The sequence below is a fragment of the Xiphophorus hellerii genome, chromosome 12, assembly GCF_003331165.1.
Source record: "Xiphophorus hellerii strain 12219 chromosome 12, Xiphophorus_hellerii-4.1, whole genome shotgun sequence".
NCBI classification, from domain to species: Eukaryota; Metazoa; Chordata; class Actinopteri; order Cyprinodontiformes; family Poeciliidae; genus Xiphophorus; species Xiphophorus hellerii.
The window spans coordinates 2,203,456-2,223,884 of record NC_045683.1 but is presented as its reverse complement, the minus strand read 5'-3'; the positions used below and the strand labels follow the sequence as shown (position 1 = coordinate 2,223,884).

At 38.4% G+C, this 20,429-nt stretch overlaps 1 protein-coding gene across 1 annotated transcript in view; it reads right to left on the bottom strand.

Annotated features, from left to right (window-relative positions):
• Positions 1 to 6,238: 6,238 nt before the first annotated feature.
• LOC116730014 (phospholipid-transporting ATPase ID-like) overlaps positions 6,239 to 20,429 on the bottom strand; it is a 46,000-nt gene continuing 31,809 nt past the window's right edge. Inside the window, exons 20-28 of the mRNA XM_032578950.1 lie at positions 19,553 to 19,658; positions 19,333 to 19,465; positions 19,065 to 19,248; positions 18,364 to 18,587; positions 18,193 to 18,276; positions 17,519 to 17,764; positions 17,290 to 17,428; positions 16,406 to 16,536; positions 6,239 to 6,870 (exon numbers count right to left, since the gene is read on the bottom strand). Of these exons, the coding sequence (XP_032434841.1) occupies positions 6,541 to 6,870; positions 16,406 to 16,536; positions 17,290 to 17,428; positions 17,519 to 17,764; positions 18,193 to 18,276; positions 18,364 to 18,587; positions 19,065 to 19,248; positions 19,333 to 19,465; positions 19,553 to 19,658 (1,577 nt within the window). The 3' untranslated portion in view covers positions 6,239 to 6,540. The remainder of the gene's footprint in view (positions 6,871 to 16,405; positions 16,537 to 17,289; positions 17,429 to 17,518; positions 17,765 to 18,192; positions 18,277 to 18,363; positions 18,588 to 19,064; positions 19,249 to 19,332; positions 19,466 to 19,552; positions 19,659 to 20,429) is intronic.

The following is a 20,429-nucleotide window of genomic DNA, read 5'->3' as shown; positions in this document are numbered from 1 at the left end:
GGACCTTTGAATTGAAGTTTAACAAAAATTCCAAAATAAAAGCCTTTAATATTTTTACATCAACTACTTGCGTTTTCAGCATTATATAACTGATTTAACCAAATGAATATTAGACATGGGATTAGTTTGGCCTTTTGTTTGGCCCTTTGAAATGAAGCTTAACAAAAATTCCAAAATAAAAGCCTTTAATATTTTTACATCAACTACTTGCGTTTTCAGCATTATATAACTGATTTAACCAAATGAATATTAGACATGGGATTAGTTTGGCCTTTTGTTTGGCCCTTTGAAATGAAGCTTAACAAAAATTCCAAAATAAAAGCCTTTAATATTTTTACATCAACTACTTGCGTTTTCAGCATTATATAACTGATTTAACCCAATGACTGTTATACATGGAATTAGTTTGGACCTTTGAATTGAAGTTTAACAAAAATTCCAAAATAAAAGCCTTGACATATTTTACATCAGATAATTGCTCTTTTGAGCAATAAATAACTGATTTAACCCAATGACTATTACACATGGGATTAGGTTGGCCCTTTGAAATGAAGTTTAACAAAAATTCCAAAATAAAAGCCTTGAATATTTTTACATCAGGTAATTGCTGTTTTTGGCTTTATTTGACTTTTTCATCCAAAGCACTGCTACACATGGTATTAGTTTGGCCCTTTGAAATGAAGCATACTGAAAATTTCAAAATAAAAGCCTTGAATATTTTTACATGACGTAATTGCTCTTTTTGGCTTTATTTGACTTTTTCATCCAAAGCACTGTTACACGTGGTATTGGTTCGGAACTTTAAAATGAAGCATACTGAAAATTTCAAAATAAAAGCCTTGAATATTTTTACATCAGCTACTTGTGTTTTGAGCATTATATAACTATTTTAACCCAAGGACTGTTACGCATGGGATTAGTTTGGCCCTTTGAAATGAAGTTTAACAAAACTTCCAAAATAAAAGCCTTGACAACATTTTAAATCGTACCGAACGGTGCACGTCCGCCTCGCTTAACGTTGTTGCAGTTCTCCGCGTGCCACTGATTACGTAGCGGCGTTCTTTGGCGTCGACGCCGGGCCCGAACCCCACGGCCGCGCCTTGGCAGGCCCCGGCTAAATTTCTTCCGAAATTTTCTAGTTTATCTGTGCTACCCTTAAATCCGTCCTACCTGGTGGTAAAGCGCACATCGATGCTACGTCACATACTGCTTACTCAGCAGATTTCTTATAACTACATCCTACCTGTGGAAGTTTCGCTACATGTGTTTTATTTCATCGCAGATTACGGTAAGCTTTATTTAATTTATTTTATACCTGGCTTTCATTAAGCTGCTGTATTACTTCATGGTTTAGTTTACATGACAGGCAGCTTGTAAATATATTTATAAATGGCTACAGCTTCCCGTGGTTACTGTAAACAAGTTATTATTTGGCGGTTAATCAGGACAAAATACATTGTTTTGTGGGCTTTTTTGTCCCTATCCTTTAAAATATTTGAGTTTAATAACACTCTTTATTACTAAACCTTGCTAAATAGATGTTGGTAGCGATAATATGTGAGATTGAAGCTGTGTAATAGAGGTGTAATATTAGTGTACGTGAATCATATCCTATCATTTTAGGTGTACAGTGACCTGTATAAAACCTGTTTCCCCTGTCTGATACTGTTTTATTCTTACAAACGCCTCTGTACTTAAAATATTTTTTAACACGTAGGATATTCTAGTAAAAGGATTAGTGCACAGCTTTTCATTTTAAACGGGTAGGATATTCAGATGAAGGAAGTGAGTCTTCTTGTGGTATATAAATTGTTACAATGCTAATCTAAGCATAACTCCTAAGCTTCTACTTCAGTCCCGTCACTCAAATAATGTTATCCAATATATTTAACATTAACACAACCCGCTATGGGCTGCATAGTGGCACCGTTGGCATCACTGTTGCCTTGCAGCAAGAAGATCCTGGATCCTGGGTTCGATTCCTGGCCGGGGTCTTTCTGCATGGAGTTAGCATGTTCTCCCTGTGCATCCAGGGTTCTCTCCGGGTACTCCGGCTTCCTCCCACAGTCCAAAAACATGACTGTTAGGTAAATTTGTCTCTCTAAATTCTCCCTAGGTGTGTGTGTGTGTGTAAATGGTTGTGTGTCTCTGTGTGTCTCTGTGTTGTCCTGCGACAGACTGGCAACCTGTCCAGGGTGACCCCGCCTCTCGCCTGGAACGTTTTTTCCTTTTTTCTGATAAGTATAGATATTTTTAATAACAATATGTTGAGTAATTATTTTGCTGGAATGTAAAACATCATTTATATCCGTAGTTTTCAGATTGTTGTATGCTGGGCTGCCTTTAGTAAAACCAGGATTTTCTTTTGTCAATTACTTGAAAAGTAAACACAAAAATATTACTTAAAATGTTTTAGACAACTTAAAAAGTCCATGGTGATATATAGGGTTTAATTTTCCCAATTTATAAGGTACTTTAAGAAACTTTCCAGCAGCTTTCAAGTTAACTTACTTTATGGTTTCCTTCCAGAAAGAAAGTTATTTCCCAGGTTCTTGCTGGAGGTAACTTGTAGCAACTGCTGTTTGTAAATGTGTGCATTATGAATTTATTAAAAATACATTCCAACAAACATTTGATGCAACATCTACCTGTAAATGTAAAAAATTTTAAATGTCTTTTACTCTGTACATATATGAGTAGACGCACAAATCCTGCCGCACTTAAAAGATTAATACATGGGTCAGTTTTAAAAAAGTGGTAAAAACAAAAAATAAAGAGTTCAGAAGAATATACAGTATTTGCATGGCTGCAGAAGGAACAGATCACAGGTGAGCAGTGAATGCAGCGGAGACTGAGGACATCTAGTGGGTGGAAGGAGTACTGCAACAACACGTCTGATCCAGATGCATAGAAAAATGCATAACGGCTTCAATTATTCACTGTATTCACCAAGGGTGACAGGATCAAAATGACTTTCACAGTTTTCTGCATGAGGATTAATGGTTCAAAGACATTTTGAAATATTCTTTAATCAAAATGCCCAAATTTAAGGATGTAAAAATGTTTTTAAAACATTGACAGCATGCAGATCTAAAATGCAGAAATGGTTTTCTACGTGAGTTATTATGATCCTAAATAAAACTAAACAGTTTAAAGTGCTCTAACAAGATTTTTCATTGAGTCATGGAGAAAATGTTCATCTTTTAGGCATCTTTATTTCAAATAAAACATCTGAAGTGTATAAAAAGATACAAAACATTAATCAGAAGTGCAGTGTGGTAAATCAGAGGAAGTGATCATATATCCTATCACCATAGCAACGACGCAGCTAAGCAGCACAGCAGAAAACATAAAGTTCCTGCTGCAGAAAGGCACTCAGAAGACATTTTGCCAAGGCGATGTGACATTATCCATATATATATTCATTCTTTAAAATGAAAAGCATACAGGAATTATTGCATCTTTTAGCTGCCGTGCAAAATGTCAAATTATCAGCATCCAGAAAAGGTTCTGTTGTACAAGAATAATGTCATCTTTTCTGAAAACACCAAGAAAACGCAACAAAACTTTTTCCTTTAGACTTGTTTGAATTTAAAATAAAAACAGATCCAAGTTCAACTTTGATTTCCAGCATCAAATAACCATAAACCGTCATCTACAACATGTAAGCTTTAAATTTCTTTGGTTCATCACCAGGGACAAAATTTACATATTCATCTGGATTTGGGGCAAAAACGAAAATTAAAACTTCAAAAAAACAAACAAGCAAAAACACTTTCTTTTAACCAATTTAAAAATTTATATACAATTTTCTGTTAAATATTTGTGTAAATACTAAAATATTAAAATATATAGTATAAAATATTTACTTAAGATTTGTTCATTGACAGAAATCATCCCTGTTTTGACCAAACTAACATATTATTATCATCTCCGTGTTGTTTTAATTTTAAGGTTTGCATTCAAAGGTGTGCAGATCAAGTTAAACAGCATTTTAAGTGACTGGTTAAATTATCCAGCTGCAAAATAAAGAGAAAAAACAAACGACTTCACATGATTTCTGATCAGAAGATGAAAAGTTTTCTGACAATATAAAGCTCATAACGATAATTTCAGCATTCTTTATTTTTTGGTATGGTCACCTCTAACTTTGAAAGCACCAACAACCAGGCAGATGATGAACTGACCAGGAAGCGTCTCTGAGCAGGTCAAAGCTGGACGGTCGTGTTTGTAGTGTGTGTACAGTTCAACAGAAACCACCAAAATGGATGAACTCAAAACCAAAAAACCACAGAAATGCTTCCTTAGTGCTGCAGTGCAAAATATTACTGATCAATATGTAACAAGGCACACTTTAAAACGGAAGAATATCAAATCCACAAATAGAGAAATTAAATAAAGAAGTAAAACCAGAAAATGAAATCCTTCTGGCAGATTTCAACAATAATAGAGTCAATATTGAGTTTTAATGAACATCTGCAGGGAAAATGTTTAATTTCTGTAAAGACAAAACCAATATTTGGGGAATTTTGATTAATCCATTTGTTAATTAAAAACCTTTACAGTTTTGAATAATAAATAAATCACACATAGAATTATGGGGAATAAAAAGGTAAAACATTTCTGCTTGGTATTCTAACCTTGAAAATAGAGATTTAAAGAGGAGCAGCAAAAACTAATGAGGTGGATAATAAGGGGGTGCCAGGCTGGAAACCACTGCTGTAGGGTGTACTTAGTTATTTTATAAAAAACTATTTAATCTTTTCCACTTTTGCTTCATCTTTGCTTTAGAAATAACGACAGATAGGAAACTGTTGAACGTTTTTGCACATTTCAAGTTAGATCACATTATTTTTTAACACGTCCTGAATAACTCTGAAAATACGATGTTTGTTTAGAACGGCTGCATGTGCTATTTGTACATAATTATAATTCACACAGAGACTTTTCAGGATTAACGGCTGATATGTTGTTCTATAGCCAACTAGCTACAGCTTATAAACACCTTAAGAACTGATCAAGTCCCTTAAATTTATTTGAACAATGAAAATAATTTTAAAAACATTCTACTCAAATCCAAACGTGTATAACAAATCCCCCAAAAGAACCAAAATACCACAGAAAAAGAGGAGCAGGAGAATAACTTTTATGTTTTAAACATGCTGTTATCTCTCCCGACGGCTGGACTGGATGGTGGGCTGTTATTACACACAAGAAGAAAAAGAAGGAGGCAGTTAAAGGGAACCTATCAAACAAAATTCACATTTTTCCATGTCTTTGTTCTTAAATTTAGTCCCTACTGCTTCTAAAACAGCCTACAGGCTTAAAAAGACGTTTTTAGGCAATACGTTATTTTTTTGTGTCTGGAAAACGACTCGTTTCAAAACCTTTCATATTGTTGAGTCACACTGTGCCGTTACCTAGCAACCAAAGTGGAGCTCCATACAGCTGGTTTTATTGCTGTACAATGGCTGATGGAAAAGACAAGTGTTTACTTGTTGATTAAGCCTCCAGAAACCAATTCCTGCATTTTGGTTGATTGTGCAGAAGGCTCCACTTCTGCTTTTCAAAGATGTACGGTCTTTCTGCATGGAGTTAGCATGTTCTCCCTGTGCATCCAGGGTTCTCTCCGGGTACTCCGGCTTCCTCCCACAGTCCAAAAACATGACTGTTAGGTAAATTTGTCTCTCTAAATTCTCCCTAGGTGTGTGTGTGTGTGTGTGTAAATGGTTGTGTGTCTCTGTGTTGTCCTGCGACAGACTGGCAACCTGTCCAGGGTGACCCCGCCTCTCGCCTGGAACGTTTTTTCCTTTTTTCTGATAAGTATAGATATTTTTAATAACAATATGTTGAGTAATTATTTTGCTGGAATGTAAAACATCATTTATATGTACGATGTACGGTTGTATAATCGTGCATGTGTCTGCAGCCATTTTCACGTGTGAGTGTAAACGTTGAATTGGGGGGCGTGGCCAGCAGCAGCTTATTTGGATTTAAAGTGACAAGAGGTCCTAAAGCAGCTCATTCTGACAAGAAATCTCATTATGTAAAATGATTTTATGTTAAAAATGTAATGAACATGTTTTGTATAGGCCATTGATCTATCCTAACCTGCTAAAAGAAGCACAAATGAAGAGAAAAACAAGAGTAAAGTACTGACAGCAGCGTGTCTTTGCCGGTTGTTCCCTCTTTACGAAGCTCTGCGTTGCCGCTGGACTCCCAGGATTACGAAGGTCTGGGCAGTCTGTAAACATGATGACACTCTGTGTTTCCCAACATGTTAAATCACTTCCATCCTCTGCTTGTTGCTGCCTGGAAGCTCAGCGATCTGTTTCTGTGTCTGTTATCAAGTAGTTCCGTCAGTTAGCGTCCCATCTGCTGGTTCCTTCAGGTTCAAACTTAAACATCTGACGCCAGTAAACCGTTTACCTCTCAGAAATGAGATCTGCCGTTCCTTTAAATGAAACTGTCAGCAAAAAAATTCCCACAAAAGCCTCAGAGTTTCTGTTTCCCTCCAGAAGTTTAATTAGCTTCCTTCTCTCATGGGGCAGCGTCGTTGAATGTCCTGTACATCTGGAGCGAGGTCACCTCCACGTCCGGCACCTTCAGGTTCTGGGGACGGCCCGTCGGGCTGTAGCCTGCCGACCGGCCCATGGGGCTGAACCCCGTGGCGGCGCGGCCCACCTGGGGGAAACCCGACGCCCGCGGCAAGGCGGGACGCCTCAGGAAACGGCCTGATGTCACCAGGTCGCCGTAGCCCTGCGCGTGGGAGAAGGCGTAGCCCGAGCGGCGGGAGCTGGTGCGGCGGATCCGGGCCCGGCGAGGCAGAGGAGGAGGAGTAGCTCTGGCCTGTCTCACCTTGAACATTACCTGAAGGTCAAAGGAGGAAAAGAAAAGATTGAAAAACTGTCTGGAGTGGAAGTTGGAAGGAATGTTTGGATCATCAGAAACGTAAAAGCTGAAATACTACAGAGTCAGGTGTTCAATCTTCACCTACTATTATTACGGCTGGGTTGTTGATAAAGCCAGAAAATGATCCTTTTTACTCTTTTTGTACACTTAACGCACCTGGATCCAATGATGGCTCGTTAGAAGGCCTAAAGAACACTGACATGCTGAAAAGGTTGTTACTACCAGCAGGGAGAGAACTGAAACATGCAGGATGGGAACCCTGCAGTAAAGTCAGGTGCAGCGATAAATTTATAGTTTTCTCCTCGTACCACAGCAATCACTTATAAATAATCGTAAAATGAACATTAAGTCTAAAATCGACCTGCTGCAACACACTGCATGTCCTGCTCTTTGTGTGGGAAATATTTCAGTGTTTTTTTAGGGGCGTTGTTGTCAGTTGCTATGGCAACAAGTCTGCGCGTACCCTGGATAATGCAGAGAGCGAGACAGACGTGGTTTTGAGTTGCACTTCAACGGTTTTTCTTTTGCTGTGGAGCCCAGCACGAAATTAATAACATCTACATTTCTGAGTTTCATACGGCGGCAGAGCGGCCGGATGGCATGGAAGAGAATAATCCTGTTTCCTTCCAGCGTTGTAAACATGCACGAAATTTCCTTATGTAAACAATAACATGCAGGTGGTCTACATTTGTAAATATGTTACTTATATATATATATATACTGTATGTATATGTATGTATGTATATATATATACAGTACAGACCAAAAGTTTGGACACACCTTCTCATTGAATTCAATGAGAAGGTGTGCCCAAACGTTTGGTCTGTAATATACACTGCTCAAAAAAATAAAGGGAACACTCAAATAACACATCCTAGATCTGAATGAAAGAAATATTCTCATTGAATACTTTGTTCTGTACAAAGTTCCATTTGCACAACAGCAGGTGAAATTGATTGTCAATCAGTGTTGCTTCCTAAGTGGACAGTTTGATTTCACAGAAGTTTGATTTACTTGGAGTTATATTGTGTTGTTTAAGTGTTCCCTTTGTTTTTTTGAGCAGTATATATATATATATATATATATATATATATATATATATATATATATATATATATATATATATATATATACTGTATATTTATTTATTTATATACAGAGAGAGAGAGGTAGATATATCTATATATATATATATATATATATATATATATATGTATGTATATATATATATATATACTGTATATTTATTTATTTATTTATATACAGAGAGAGAGAGAGGTAGATATATCTATCTATCTATCTATATATATATATATATATATATATATATGTATGTACAGGGGTATATATATCCCTGTATATATATATATATATATGCTGTATATATATATATATATATATATATATATATATATATATATATATATATGTACAGCGGTATATATATCCCTGTATATATATATATGCTGTATATATACGTATATATATATATATATATAGATATATATATATATGTACAGGGGTATATATATCCCTGTATATATTTATATATATGCTGTATATATATATATATATATATATATATATATATATATATATATATATATATATATATATGTATGTACAGGGGTATATATATCCCTGTATATATATATATATATATATATATATAGATATAGATGTATATATATATATATATATATATATATATATATATATATATATATATATATATATATATATATATATATATATGCTGTATATATATATATACAGTACAGACCAAAAGTTTGGACACACTTTCAAATTGAATTCAATGAGAAGGTGTGTCCAAACTTTTGGTCTGTACTATATATATATTTATTTATTTATTTATTTATTTATATACAGAGAGAGAGAGAGGTAGATATATCTATCTATATCTATATATATATATCTATATATACTGTATATAGATAGATTTATAGATTGATATTGATAGTGAGAGGGACAGATAGATACCTATATATATATATAGATAGATTTAGAAGAAGGTAAATAGATTTAGATATAGATGATATACTGTATATCTATATCTAAAATTATATATATATATATATATATATATATATATATATATATATATATATATATATATATATATATATATATATATCTTGCCCAGAAAGATAAACAGTTTTCAAATTGTTCCCAATTTTATAGGTTTAGACTTCTAATAGGCTCCTTTTGTTCCACGTTGTTTAAATTTTCTTTTCCTAAATCTCCGTTTAATTAATAAATGTGGTTTTCTTATTTTCTGTTTAGAATTAGAAATAAAAATCTTAGAATGGGTGAACATGAGTCCTGATGTTGTTGAACGTGGGGGAAGCCGGAGCACCCGGAGTGAACCCACACCTGCACGGAGAGACGTTTCCCACCGTGCAGTCCTGGCTTTTTAATATTGAAATGTCCAATTAACAACAACAGTGGCTCATTTTTGAAATTACCACCAATCACCCAACCCACACGTGGCCCCACCCCCTTTTAGATCTAATAGACATAAAGTGATGTCTACGCTGGATGGACTTTACATCTGCGTTTGAACTTGCGCAGAGATGTTGGAGATAAAGCCTTTTTCAGACGCTTCCACAGTGAAATCTTTTTCATGGGTCTCTCTTCTTCTTCAGAGATATTGATCAGCTCAGCTGACTCTTTCGCTGCTTGAGTCTCTGATTCCTGAGCTGTTGTGTGGATTACATCTTCGTTTACCTGTGGAGGGGATGTTCTCAGTTTTTCCATTAGATCACTCTCCCCTTCTGTGGAAACTACAGGAATCTGCTGTTCTTTAGAGATCTGCTGTTCTTTAGTGATCTGCTGTTCTTTAGTGATCTGCTGTTCTTCAGTGATCTGCTGTTCTTTAGTGATCTGCTGTTCTTTAGAGATCTGCTGTTCTTCAGTGATCTGCTGTTCTTTAGAGATCTGCTGTTCTTCAGTGATCTGCTGTTCTTTAGAGACCTGCTGTTCTTCAGTGATCTGCTGTTCTTCAGTGATCTGCTGTTCTTCAGTGATCGGCTGTTCTTCGGTAATCTGCTGTTCTTCAGTGATCTGCTGTTCTTCGGTAATCTGCTGTTCTTCGGTAATCTGCTGTTCTTCGGTAATCTGCTGTTCTTCGGTGATCTGCTGTTCTTCGGCAATCTGCTGTTCTTCGGTAATCTGCTGTTCTTCGGTGATCTGCTGTTCTTTAGTGATCTGCTGTTCTTTAGAGATCTGCTGTTCTTCAGTGATCTCCTGTTCTTTAGAGATCTGCGGTTCTTCAGTGATCTGCTGTTCTTCAGTGATCTGCTGTTGTTCGGTAATCTGCTGTTTTTTAGAGATCTGCTGTTCTTTAGTGATCTGCTTTTCTTTAGTGATCTGCTGTTCTTCAGTGATCTGCTGTTCTTCAGTGATCTGCTGTTCTTCAGTGATCGGCTGTTCTTCAGTGATCTGCTGTTCTTTAGTGATCTGCTGTTCTTCGGTGATCTGCTGTTCTTCGGTAATCTGCTGTTCTTCGGTAATCTGCTGTTCTTCGGTGATCTGCTGTTCTTCGGCAATCTGCTGTTCTTCAGTGATCTCCTGTTCTTCAGTAATCTCCTGTTCTTCGGTAATCTGCTGTTCTTCGGTAATCTGCTGTTCTTCGGTGATCTGCTGTTCTTCGGTAATCTGCTGTTCTTCGGTAATCTGCTGTTCTTCGGTAATCTGCTGTTCTTCGGTGATCTGCTGTTCTTCGGTAATCTGCTGTTCTTCGGTAATCTGCTGTTCTTCAGTGATCTGCTGTTCTTCGGTAATCTGCTGTTCTTCGGTAATCTGCTGTTCTTCAGTGATCTGCTGTTCTTCGGTAATCTGCTGTTCTTCGGTAATCTGCTGTTCTTCGGTAATCTGCTGTTCTTCGGCAATCTGCTGTTCTTCGGTAATCTGCTGTTCTTCGGTAATCTGCTGTTCTTCGGTAATCTGCTGTTCTTTAGAGATCTGCTGTTCTTTAGAGATCTGCTGTTCTTTAGAGATCTGCGGTTCTTTAGTGATCTGCTGTTCTTTAGTGACCTGCTGTTCTTCAGTGATCTGCTGTTCTTCAGTGATCGGCTGTTCTTCAGTGATCTGCTGTTCTTCAGTGATCTGCTGTTCTTCAGTGATCTGCTGTTCTTCAGTGATCTGCTGTTCTTTAGAGATCTGCTGTTCTTTAGAGATCACTGTTTCTTTTGTACGAATCTCTTTTTTAACAGAGGTTTTCTGATCCTCAACTGTTTCTGGTGTAGAAACTATTTGATGTTCACCGTTTTCTCCAGAAGCCTTTTCAGTATTGAGGGTCTCCAGGTCAGAGGCAGCTTTCTTTGCTGCCTTTCTCTTGATCCTACGTTTAGGTTTCCTCGATGGCTTTTTCTCATCTTCCTGGTCCAGATTTAGTTGTGTTGTGGAGACAGATTCTTCTTCGATTGCCTGCTGTACTTTACTGATGATCATTTCATCTGTGTGATTCTCGTTTTTGATGGTAGCTGTCTGATCCTCAACTGTTTCTGATATAGAAACATCTTGATGTTCACTGTTTTCTCCAGAAACTTGATCATTGTTGAGGTTTTCCAATTCAGAGGCAGATTTTTTTGTTGCCTTTCTCCTGATCTTACGTTTAGGTTTCCTCGATGGCTTTTTTTCATCTTCCTGGTCTCCATTTTGTTGTGTCGTGGAGACAGTTTCTTCTTTAGAAATCACTGTTTCTTTTGTCTGATTCTCGTTTTTAATGGAAGCTGCCTGATCCCCAACTGTTCCTAGTATAGAAACTATTTGTTCACTGTTTTCTCCAGAAACTTGATCATTGTTGAGGTTTTCCAGTTCAGAGGCAGCTTTCATTGCTGAGTTTCTCTTGTTCTTACGTTTAGGTTTCCTCGATGACTTTTTTTCATCTTCCTGGTCCAGATTTTGTTGTGTTGTGGAGACAGATTCTTCTTCGATCGCTTGCTGTACTTTACTGATGACCGTTTCATCTGTGTGATTCTCGTTTTTGATGGTAGCTGTCTGATCCTCAACTGTTTCTGGTATAGAAACATCTTGATGTTCACTGTTTTCTCCAGAAATGTTTTCATTACTGACAGCTTTCAATGATGACTTTCTCTTGTTCTTACGTTGAGATTTCTTTGATGGCTTCTTCTCGTCTTGATGGTCTCCATTTTGTTGGGTTTCAGAGACGGTTTCTTCTTCAGTGATCTGCTGTTCTTTACCGATGACTGTTTCATTTGTATGATTCTCGTTTTTGATGGTATCTGTCTGATCCCCAACTATTTCCGGCACTGAAATTTCTTGTTCAATGTTTTTTCCAGAAGCCATTTCATTATTGAGAGTCTCCAGCTCAGAGGCAGCTTTTATTGCTGCCTTTCTCCTGATCTTACGTTTAGTTTTCTTTGATGGCTTTTTCTCATCTTCCTGGTCTCCATTTTGTTGTGTTTCAGGCACCGTTTCCTCTTCAGTGATCTGCTGTTCTTTAGAGATCACTGTTTCTTTTGTACGAATCTCGTTTTTAACAGAGGTTTTATGATCCTTAACTGTTTCTGGTGCAGAAACTACTTGATGTTCACCGTTTTCTCCAGAAGCCTTTTCAGTATTGAGGTTTTCCAATTCAGAGGCAGCTTTTATTGCTGCCTTTCTCCTGATCTTACGTTTAGGTTTCCTCGATGGCTTTTTCTCATCTTCCTGGTCCAGATTTTGTTGTGTTGTGGAGACAGTTTGTTCTTCGATCGCTTGCTGTACTTTACTGATGATCATTTCATTTGTGTGATTCTCGTGTTTGATGGTAGCTGTCTGATCCTCAACTGTTTCTGATATAGAAACATCTTGATGTTCACTGTTTTCTCCAGAAATGTTTTCATTACTGACAGCTTTCAATGATGACTTTCTCTTGTTCTTACGTTGAGATTTCTTTGATGGCTTCTTCTCGTCTTGATGGTCTCCATTTTGTTGGGTTTCAGAGACGGTTTCTTCTTCGGTGATCACTGTTTCTTTTGTCTGAATCTCGTTTTTGATGGTAGCTGTCTGATCTCCAACTGTTTCTGGTACTGAAATGTCTTGTTCACTGTTTTCTCCTGAAACCTTTTCATTACTGAGCGTCTCCAGTTCAGAAACAGCTTTCATTGATGACTTTTTCCTGTTCTTACCTGGAGATCTCTTGAATAGCTTGGCCTGCAGATCCTGATGCCCATTCAGTTGCGTTTCAGAGGGCTGTTGTTTTGGCAATGAAAAGAGCTCAGTTTGTGTTGAAATCGTCTGATAAACTGGTTTGAACTGATAGCTGGTTTCCTGAACATCCATCTCAGTTTGTGTTGAAGTCGTCTGATAAACTGGTTTTAACTGATAGCTGGTTTCCTGAACATCCATCTCAGTTTGTGTTGAAGCAGATGAATAATGGACTGTTTTCTGCTCTGGCCGGTCTTGTGAATCTGTCTGAATTTCAACAGAAACCACTGAATTCTTGCCTTGTCTTCTCTCTGAGAGTCCTTTCTTCATCAGATCTTTCTGCTGTTTAAGTTTAGCATTTAGTTTCTGATTAGTTTTGAACATCTCATCCAGCTGTGCCATTAAATACTTCTGTACTTCGATATATTCCAGTTCAGTCTCCTTAAATTCGGCGAGACACGTACAGTTTGCTCGACTTGTTGCCTTTTCAGAAGAGTGGGACAAATTCTGAATTTCAGTTAAACTTTCTCCTTGAACATTTTCTGCAGTTTGACTATCAGGAACCTCAGTTAAATTCTTGGTTTGGATGTTGTCCTTGGGCTTACCCATAGATGGACTTTTCTCCCCTTTCTGATCCAGTGTCTGCTGTGGTTTGAAGACAGATTCCTGGTTGGTGACTAGCTGTGTTGAAGGAATCACAGGGTTCTTGGAATAGCTTTCCTTTTTCAAGGAAGCTGCCTCATCAAGTTCTTGTGCTGGCATTGAAACACTTTGGGTTTCGATATTCTCAGCAAAAAAAGTTACGTCGATGTGAGGGTCTGACTTTGGGAGCATTTTCCAAAACGTCTTCTTTCCGCTGCTGGGCAAAGCTGCCTGATAACTTTGGTTTTCCGGCAGAGGACCGTTATTGATGTCAATGTTTTCGGTAAAAAACGCAAGATCTATGCAAGCGTCTGACTCGGGGAAAGTTTTCCATAACAGTGGCGTCTTCTTGATGCGCTTAGTCTTTGATAACTGTTTTTCCCCTTTCTGATCCTCTTTCTTCTGTAATTTGGAGATGTTGTTCTTTTCGGTAACCAGTTGTGTTGTAGAAATCAACACAACTGGTTCCTCTTTGCAAATCTTCTTTAAGGAATCTTCCTGATTACCTTCTTCTTCAGGCAGAGAAGTGTCCAGCTTTTTAACATTTTCAGTGCCAGACGTAGAGGGCTGTTCCTTCTCTGGTGTCTCCTGCAGTACGGAGATCGATTCCTGTTTGGTAACCAGTGAATCATTTTCCATTCCAGTACCTTCAGCTGAAATCCTTAGATCAGCAGGGGCATGTTTCTCCAACCAGACTTGAAATGGTATCATTTTCTTCCTGTTGCGCCTCGTTGTTGGTGGCTGTTTCTTAGACTTAGAGGGCTGTTCCTTCTCTGTTATATCAATTGTCTCCTGCACTCCAGCGGTGGACTCTTCTTCACTGACCAGTGAATAGTTCTGCTTCTCAGTATTTCCTGCAGAAATCTCTTGGTCAACGGGGACGTGTTCCTCCGACCAGGTTTTAAATGGTACCTGGTTCTTCTGATTGGACTCACTCTCAGGTGGCTGTCTGTCCCCTTTTTGATCCACAGTCTCTAGTGCTTTGGTGATTGATTCATTTTCAACCACCAGTGAAGCGTCCTGCTGTTCGACACTTTCAGCAGAAATCTTAAGCTCCTCAGGTGCGTGCAGCTCCCACCAGACTGCAAACGACACCTTCTTCTTCTTGCGCTTGGGTGGTGTGGGTGGCTGTAATTCCCTGTCAACAATGTTGTCGGATTCAACCTCTTCGACTCTAAGTTGGTTGGACTGCATTGTAACCTTTGCTTGTTTCAGTTTCTAAGATAAATCAATTCTCTAGATACTCAGTTAAGTTTTCACGTTAAGTTTGTTGTCAATCTCCAAAAGAAATGTTCACCAAACAAAGTTGAAAATCTTACTGCGAATTGCTAAATAAATTCTCAAGAGAAATGTATCAACAACGGCTGCTAAACGGCTGTGATGAAAGTAGATCAGTGTGAGGAGTTTATATCATCGCTGGTGATGTCAGAATTCTGCCTTTGGAGTTATATTGTGATGTCACATTGTGATGTCACATTTGATATTCAGAGCGGGCTTGTCTGATGGATTTTTTATTAACAGGACGGATGCGCGCGCAACCTGGCTACAGAAAGAGTCAGTGGGTTTTTAAACTGTCACTGGTTGCCATAGTTACCAGTGAGGTGCGGTCACGGGAGGCAAGTGAGGCAGAGCCTCACCTGTCATAATGGAAAAATATAATGAAAAAATAATTTTGATTGCTATTTTCTCCATGTGGTTTGTACTGTAAAGTATTTATTTTTTATTTAGCTTGACCAATTTTGATTCTTTTTTCTTCAAAATCGCTGAATTTTTGCATTTTTCCATTCAAATGCTCGGAAGCGCAGCTGGTGAAGCAGCAGAGAGCTGAGCCTCACCTGGGATTGCGCAACCTCTCGCTAACTGCCATTCAATGAGACCATGCTCCTCCTGTCTGAACGTTGCCAATAAAATGGCTAAAAAACAATTAATATATGAACTGATTTTCCATAATTTAGCTTATCTATATAATTTATAGTGTTTTTGTCACCAACTGTGTGTGTAACGTGTTTCTGTGCTGAGCAGCAATCAGAAACCAGAACAGATTCGAGGTGAGGCAGGCAGTTCTCTGGCCTCATGGCAGGGGGCGCTGATGATCCCAGACATTGTGACTCCACAACTGCAGAGTAAGAGACAGTAACAGCCATCCATGGATGTATGGATGGATGGGTGGACAACCCGCTATAGTTTTCTGTTTGTAAACATGACGCTAGGAGTTTTAGACGCGTAGCACTGACAGATAGACTTGGCTATCTATCCGTGCTAAGGTAGGAAAATCTGACGAGGTAGCACTGATAGTCAGAACACCGGCATCCTGCATGTTTTAGTTCTCTCCCTGGTTTAGCTTATAACGAAGCAATTCAGGCCTAAAATAGCATCTCAATGCTAAACATGTAGCAGAACAGACGCTAATGTTGCCGTCCACAGTTCACATTTCTAAAGAAGTTCCTGAAACTCTGGAAAGCTGAAAGGGTAGAATAACACTTTCAGACCTAAATAACAGACATAAAACAATAAATATATTTGTTATTGAGCTCATATTTACTTATTCAATAATTTAGCATCGAATAGCATGTTGCTTTCTTTAAAAGAACGAGGGACACGCTACAGGCAAATGACATTCCAGGAACGCCGCTGTGCATTGGTGAACATGCAAAGCGGCTCCTGGTGTTTCCTGCACCTTGTCGTTGATGGTGGGGCAGAGCTGAATCAACAGGAAGCGGCAGGTAACCACAGGAAGTACGCACAGGATGGAGGTCAGGATGATCGTCAGCCAAACGTTGGGCTGGTTCAGAGAGTTTCGAGCCGTTCCTAAAGAAACAAACAAAATAAAATAAAATTAGCTTTTTAAAAAAGTCATCAGGTTCAGTCAGACATGGATGAAACTTGTTTTTTTAAATCACATTTATTGACAACAAAAATGATATCTCAACCAAATGTGGGAGAAATAAAGGAATAATAATAATAATAATAACTAAAAGGCAATGTTCTCAAGGCTCAATAATGAATAAAATATTCTAAAAATAATTTGTTTATCTTATAAACAGAAAATACCAAAAAGTCTAAATATGAAAACTTTAATTTTTAATTAGATTTAGATCTAAGTTATTGTGATAAATGGTAAAATTGTTATTTTGAGACAATTTTCCAGTAATATAAAATTAATAATGGCATAATAGTGCAAGAACACATTCTCTAAGATCAATAAACTTTAAATTTTAATGAACATTTAAAACTGGAAGACATTTAAATACACAAAATAAATAAACAAAAACAACAGAAAAAACAAATGGATTAGAAAGTCTTTCCAAACCAAACTGTTCCTCTAAAAAGGAGCTGGTTGAGACCAAAGCACCAGACTGGAGATTTTTATCATCCAGTTTTTGGTGGAAAGAGAGAGAATAGAGAAAAACATAAATCATCCAAATGGAAGTTATTGGGCTTATTTTAATTTATCGTGTGATTAATTGAATTATTGCGACAGTCTATAGAGAGAGTAGATGTATTTTGTTTTTAATGTGATCCAAGTCCAGTCAGCCTCGCTTGAAGCTGACGGATCCTCACCTATGAAGGGGAAAGCTGATGGAACGATGAGGAACATGCCGTTGCTGTACATGGTGAAGGTGACGGCGAAGTACATGGCCAGACTTCCCAAAACGAAGAAGGTGTTCACCGCCGTCCAGTAGGACATCTCCAACCCCAGCTACCGACAAGCAGACAGACCATCTTCAAAATGTTCACTTCACTCTGTACATTCCTGAAAAACACTAGACAGCAGGTTGTTCCTCCGCACCTGGATGCTGACTGCAAACAGCAGGCAGGTCTGCGTGAGCAGGGCGAAGGACTGGTAGTCGGCCACGTCCTTCCCGTCGTCCCTCACCGTGTCCTGCAGCGCGGCGTACGGGATGAAGAACAGCACCAGGGAGCAGTACCAGCTGTGGAAGGCACATTTGAAGAAGGTCGTCTTGCTGAAGTACAGGCTGAGTTGGCCGGGAATGTAGAGCTGTGGGTGCTGGAAACTCCACGCGTCGTTCACATCCTGACCAGCAGAGGGAGACAAAGGTGAAGACTGTGGATCCAAATTTTAGGTAGAAACTCCTACTTTTGCACAATTAAAAATTTTGTTTAGTCTTTTGGAACATGGATCAAAAAGCTATGAATCAGTTATTAAGCTATTAATTAAGGTGAAACTTTCGCCGCTTGTTGAGTGTTTATATTTCAAATCAGAAATGCATGATGTGTGTTTTAGGGACTGTTTCTCTTTTCACATTATAATATGGCAATCATCTTTGTTTATATATCAGATGGCGCTGATGGCCAGCGGCGCCCTCTGCTGGATGGAGGCAAAATTACAACAATAAAAGAAGGCCTGAAACGGTTTTATTAAAAGTTTGTGGATTGGAACAAATTTTATTCTAAGAAAACATGACAATTAATGATGATTGGATTACTTGTTCACATTATTACCTGATCAAACAGGCTCATTCCCAGAACAGGCAGCGCTGTGTACATCAGGTTGTAGAGCGTGATGAACCACTCGTCATACACCGTCTGAAAGAGCAAAGTTCAAATTTCTTATTTTTCTGACTGGTGAAAAACTGACGTTTAAATGTCAGGACTCATCTTCGGCTGTCTCACCTGCGCCGAGAATCCGCAGAAGAAGGCAAACCAGAAGTGGACAAAGGTGAAGGTGAAGTTCTTGTAGAAGAAGTAGCGCAGGAATTTGCACATGCGCAGGTAGGACCAGCGTCCGTGCACCAGCAGGAGGCGCTGCAGGAAGCGGAACTGGGCGAAGGAGTAGTCGCTGGACAGGACGGCCTGCATGCCCTCCTGTCCTGAGATGCCAACACCAATATGAGCAGCTTGGAGGAGACAGAGAGAGAAATGATTTATTTAAAGATGATTTAAAAACAGAGGGACATTTGCAGAAATATGCTTAAAGTAAAACAATTGGATGAATGGATGGATGTACAGATGGATAGATGATCTTAATTCCAATAAAACGCCTCAGACTCTAAGCTGTCATCCTTTTATTGTCCAGTAGGTGGCAGAAAAACACAAAAATCGTGGAGTATCACAGTTTTGTGTGTAAAATCAAACTGTCTGTATTCAGCAGCAGCTTAATACTAGATGCTGTTTCTGTCAACATGAAGGACAGAACTGAGGAAGTTATGACTTTCTTTTGTTATTCCACACTGTTGTTTCATTATGATCGCCTTTTAAATACAAAACTCACCATAGAAAAAAACAAATTTCAGCATTTATTTCAGAAAATATGAAGCGTGACATTATTCTGTTTACCGAACTGACTAAAACCAAAACCTTGGACGCAGTGGTACCTTTGATCATGCTGACGTCGTTGGCTCCATCGCCTATAGCCAGAGTTACCGCCTTCTTGTACTTCTTGACCAGCTCCACCACCTGGGCCTTCTGCAGCGGCGTCACCCTGCAGCAGATCACCGCTTTACACAAACACGCCGTCCTGAGGAACTCCAGCTCCATGCTGCTCTCCAGGGCGTACGCCTGTCCGACAAAAACAGGAGCATTACTCATAAATATCCAGGTTCATTGATTCATTGGCCAGTAGAGGGAGCTGTTGTAACATACCAGACTGTGTCCGTTGATAACAAGTCCATACTCCCCATTGGCCTCCTCGTCTTTAATCAAATTTTTCCTCTTCTCCTCTGGCAAAAGCAGGCTGTTCGGTGCTCCATCTGGTTTCATGGAGTTTTGTGCATTTCTGCTCCAAAAATCAAAACTACAGCTGGTTAAATTAGAGCTTAAAAATGACTTGGCTTCATAAAGACTTTAGAAATGTTCCTCTGACCTCAGTTCTTGTCTGACATCCTCAGGCGAGTGACCCGAGACGATGAAGACGTCTTTCATTTCCTCCCGCAGCAGGTTGCACGAGTAGCCGATGTTTTCTGCCGTTTCTAAAAGACAAACTAAAGCTGTAACAAACAAGACTGGACAAAGTCTCAGTCCAGGTCAAAGTAAAGAATCCCTTCACACACAGAGCATGAAATGTCACATTTAAGATCTTTTCAGACCTTTTATTGCCACCTTGAAGTTTTGACCGACAGAAAAAAACTAAAAAAATTAAGACCTGTGATTACTGTATTTAAGGCCAACTTACATTTAATTCATTTTAACATTTTAAGACATTTTGATTGGACGACTGGACACCTGGATGAAAGGTGAATTAACGACCCTCTGTTATTTCAAGGAGTGAAGGCAGGGACAGAGCTACAGGGGGCGCTCTTCCTTCCCAGATGAGAATCTGGGACAATTAAAATTATTTAAATATAAAGTTTTAACCAGATATTTACAAAAGACGCAACCTCTTTTTTTTTTCTCGGAGTCTGAAGTTAAATCTGGTCAAACTCTTCTTGTTTCAGGTCAGTTAAAATTACCAAAAGAATTTATATTCCCTAAATGCCATAAAACTTAGCTAGAATTTTTTTTAAATAGATTTTTCTGAAACCTTCCTTGAATTTGAAAGTTGCCTTTTAAACTGTGTGACTTGGGTCAGACCTTTTGGGTTTCCTATAAATATGATAAATAAATATGTTAGTTGTTGTTCTGATACATGAGCCCTCCAGACCCCGTGGCCCCCCGGGGGTAAAAGTCTAGCTCCGCCACTGCATGCAGGAAATATTGAGCATATTGGCTGCTTTTTAGCTGAAGTTGTTCATTTCAAACAA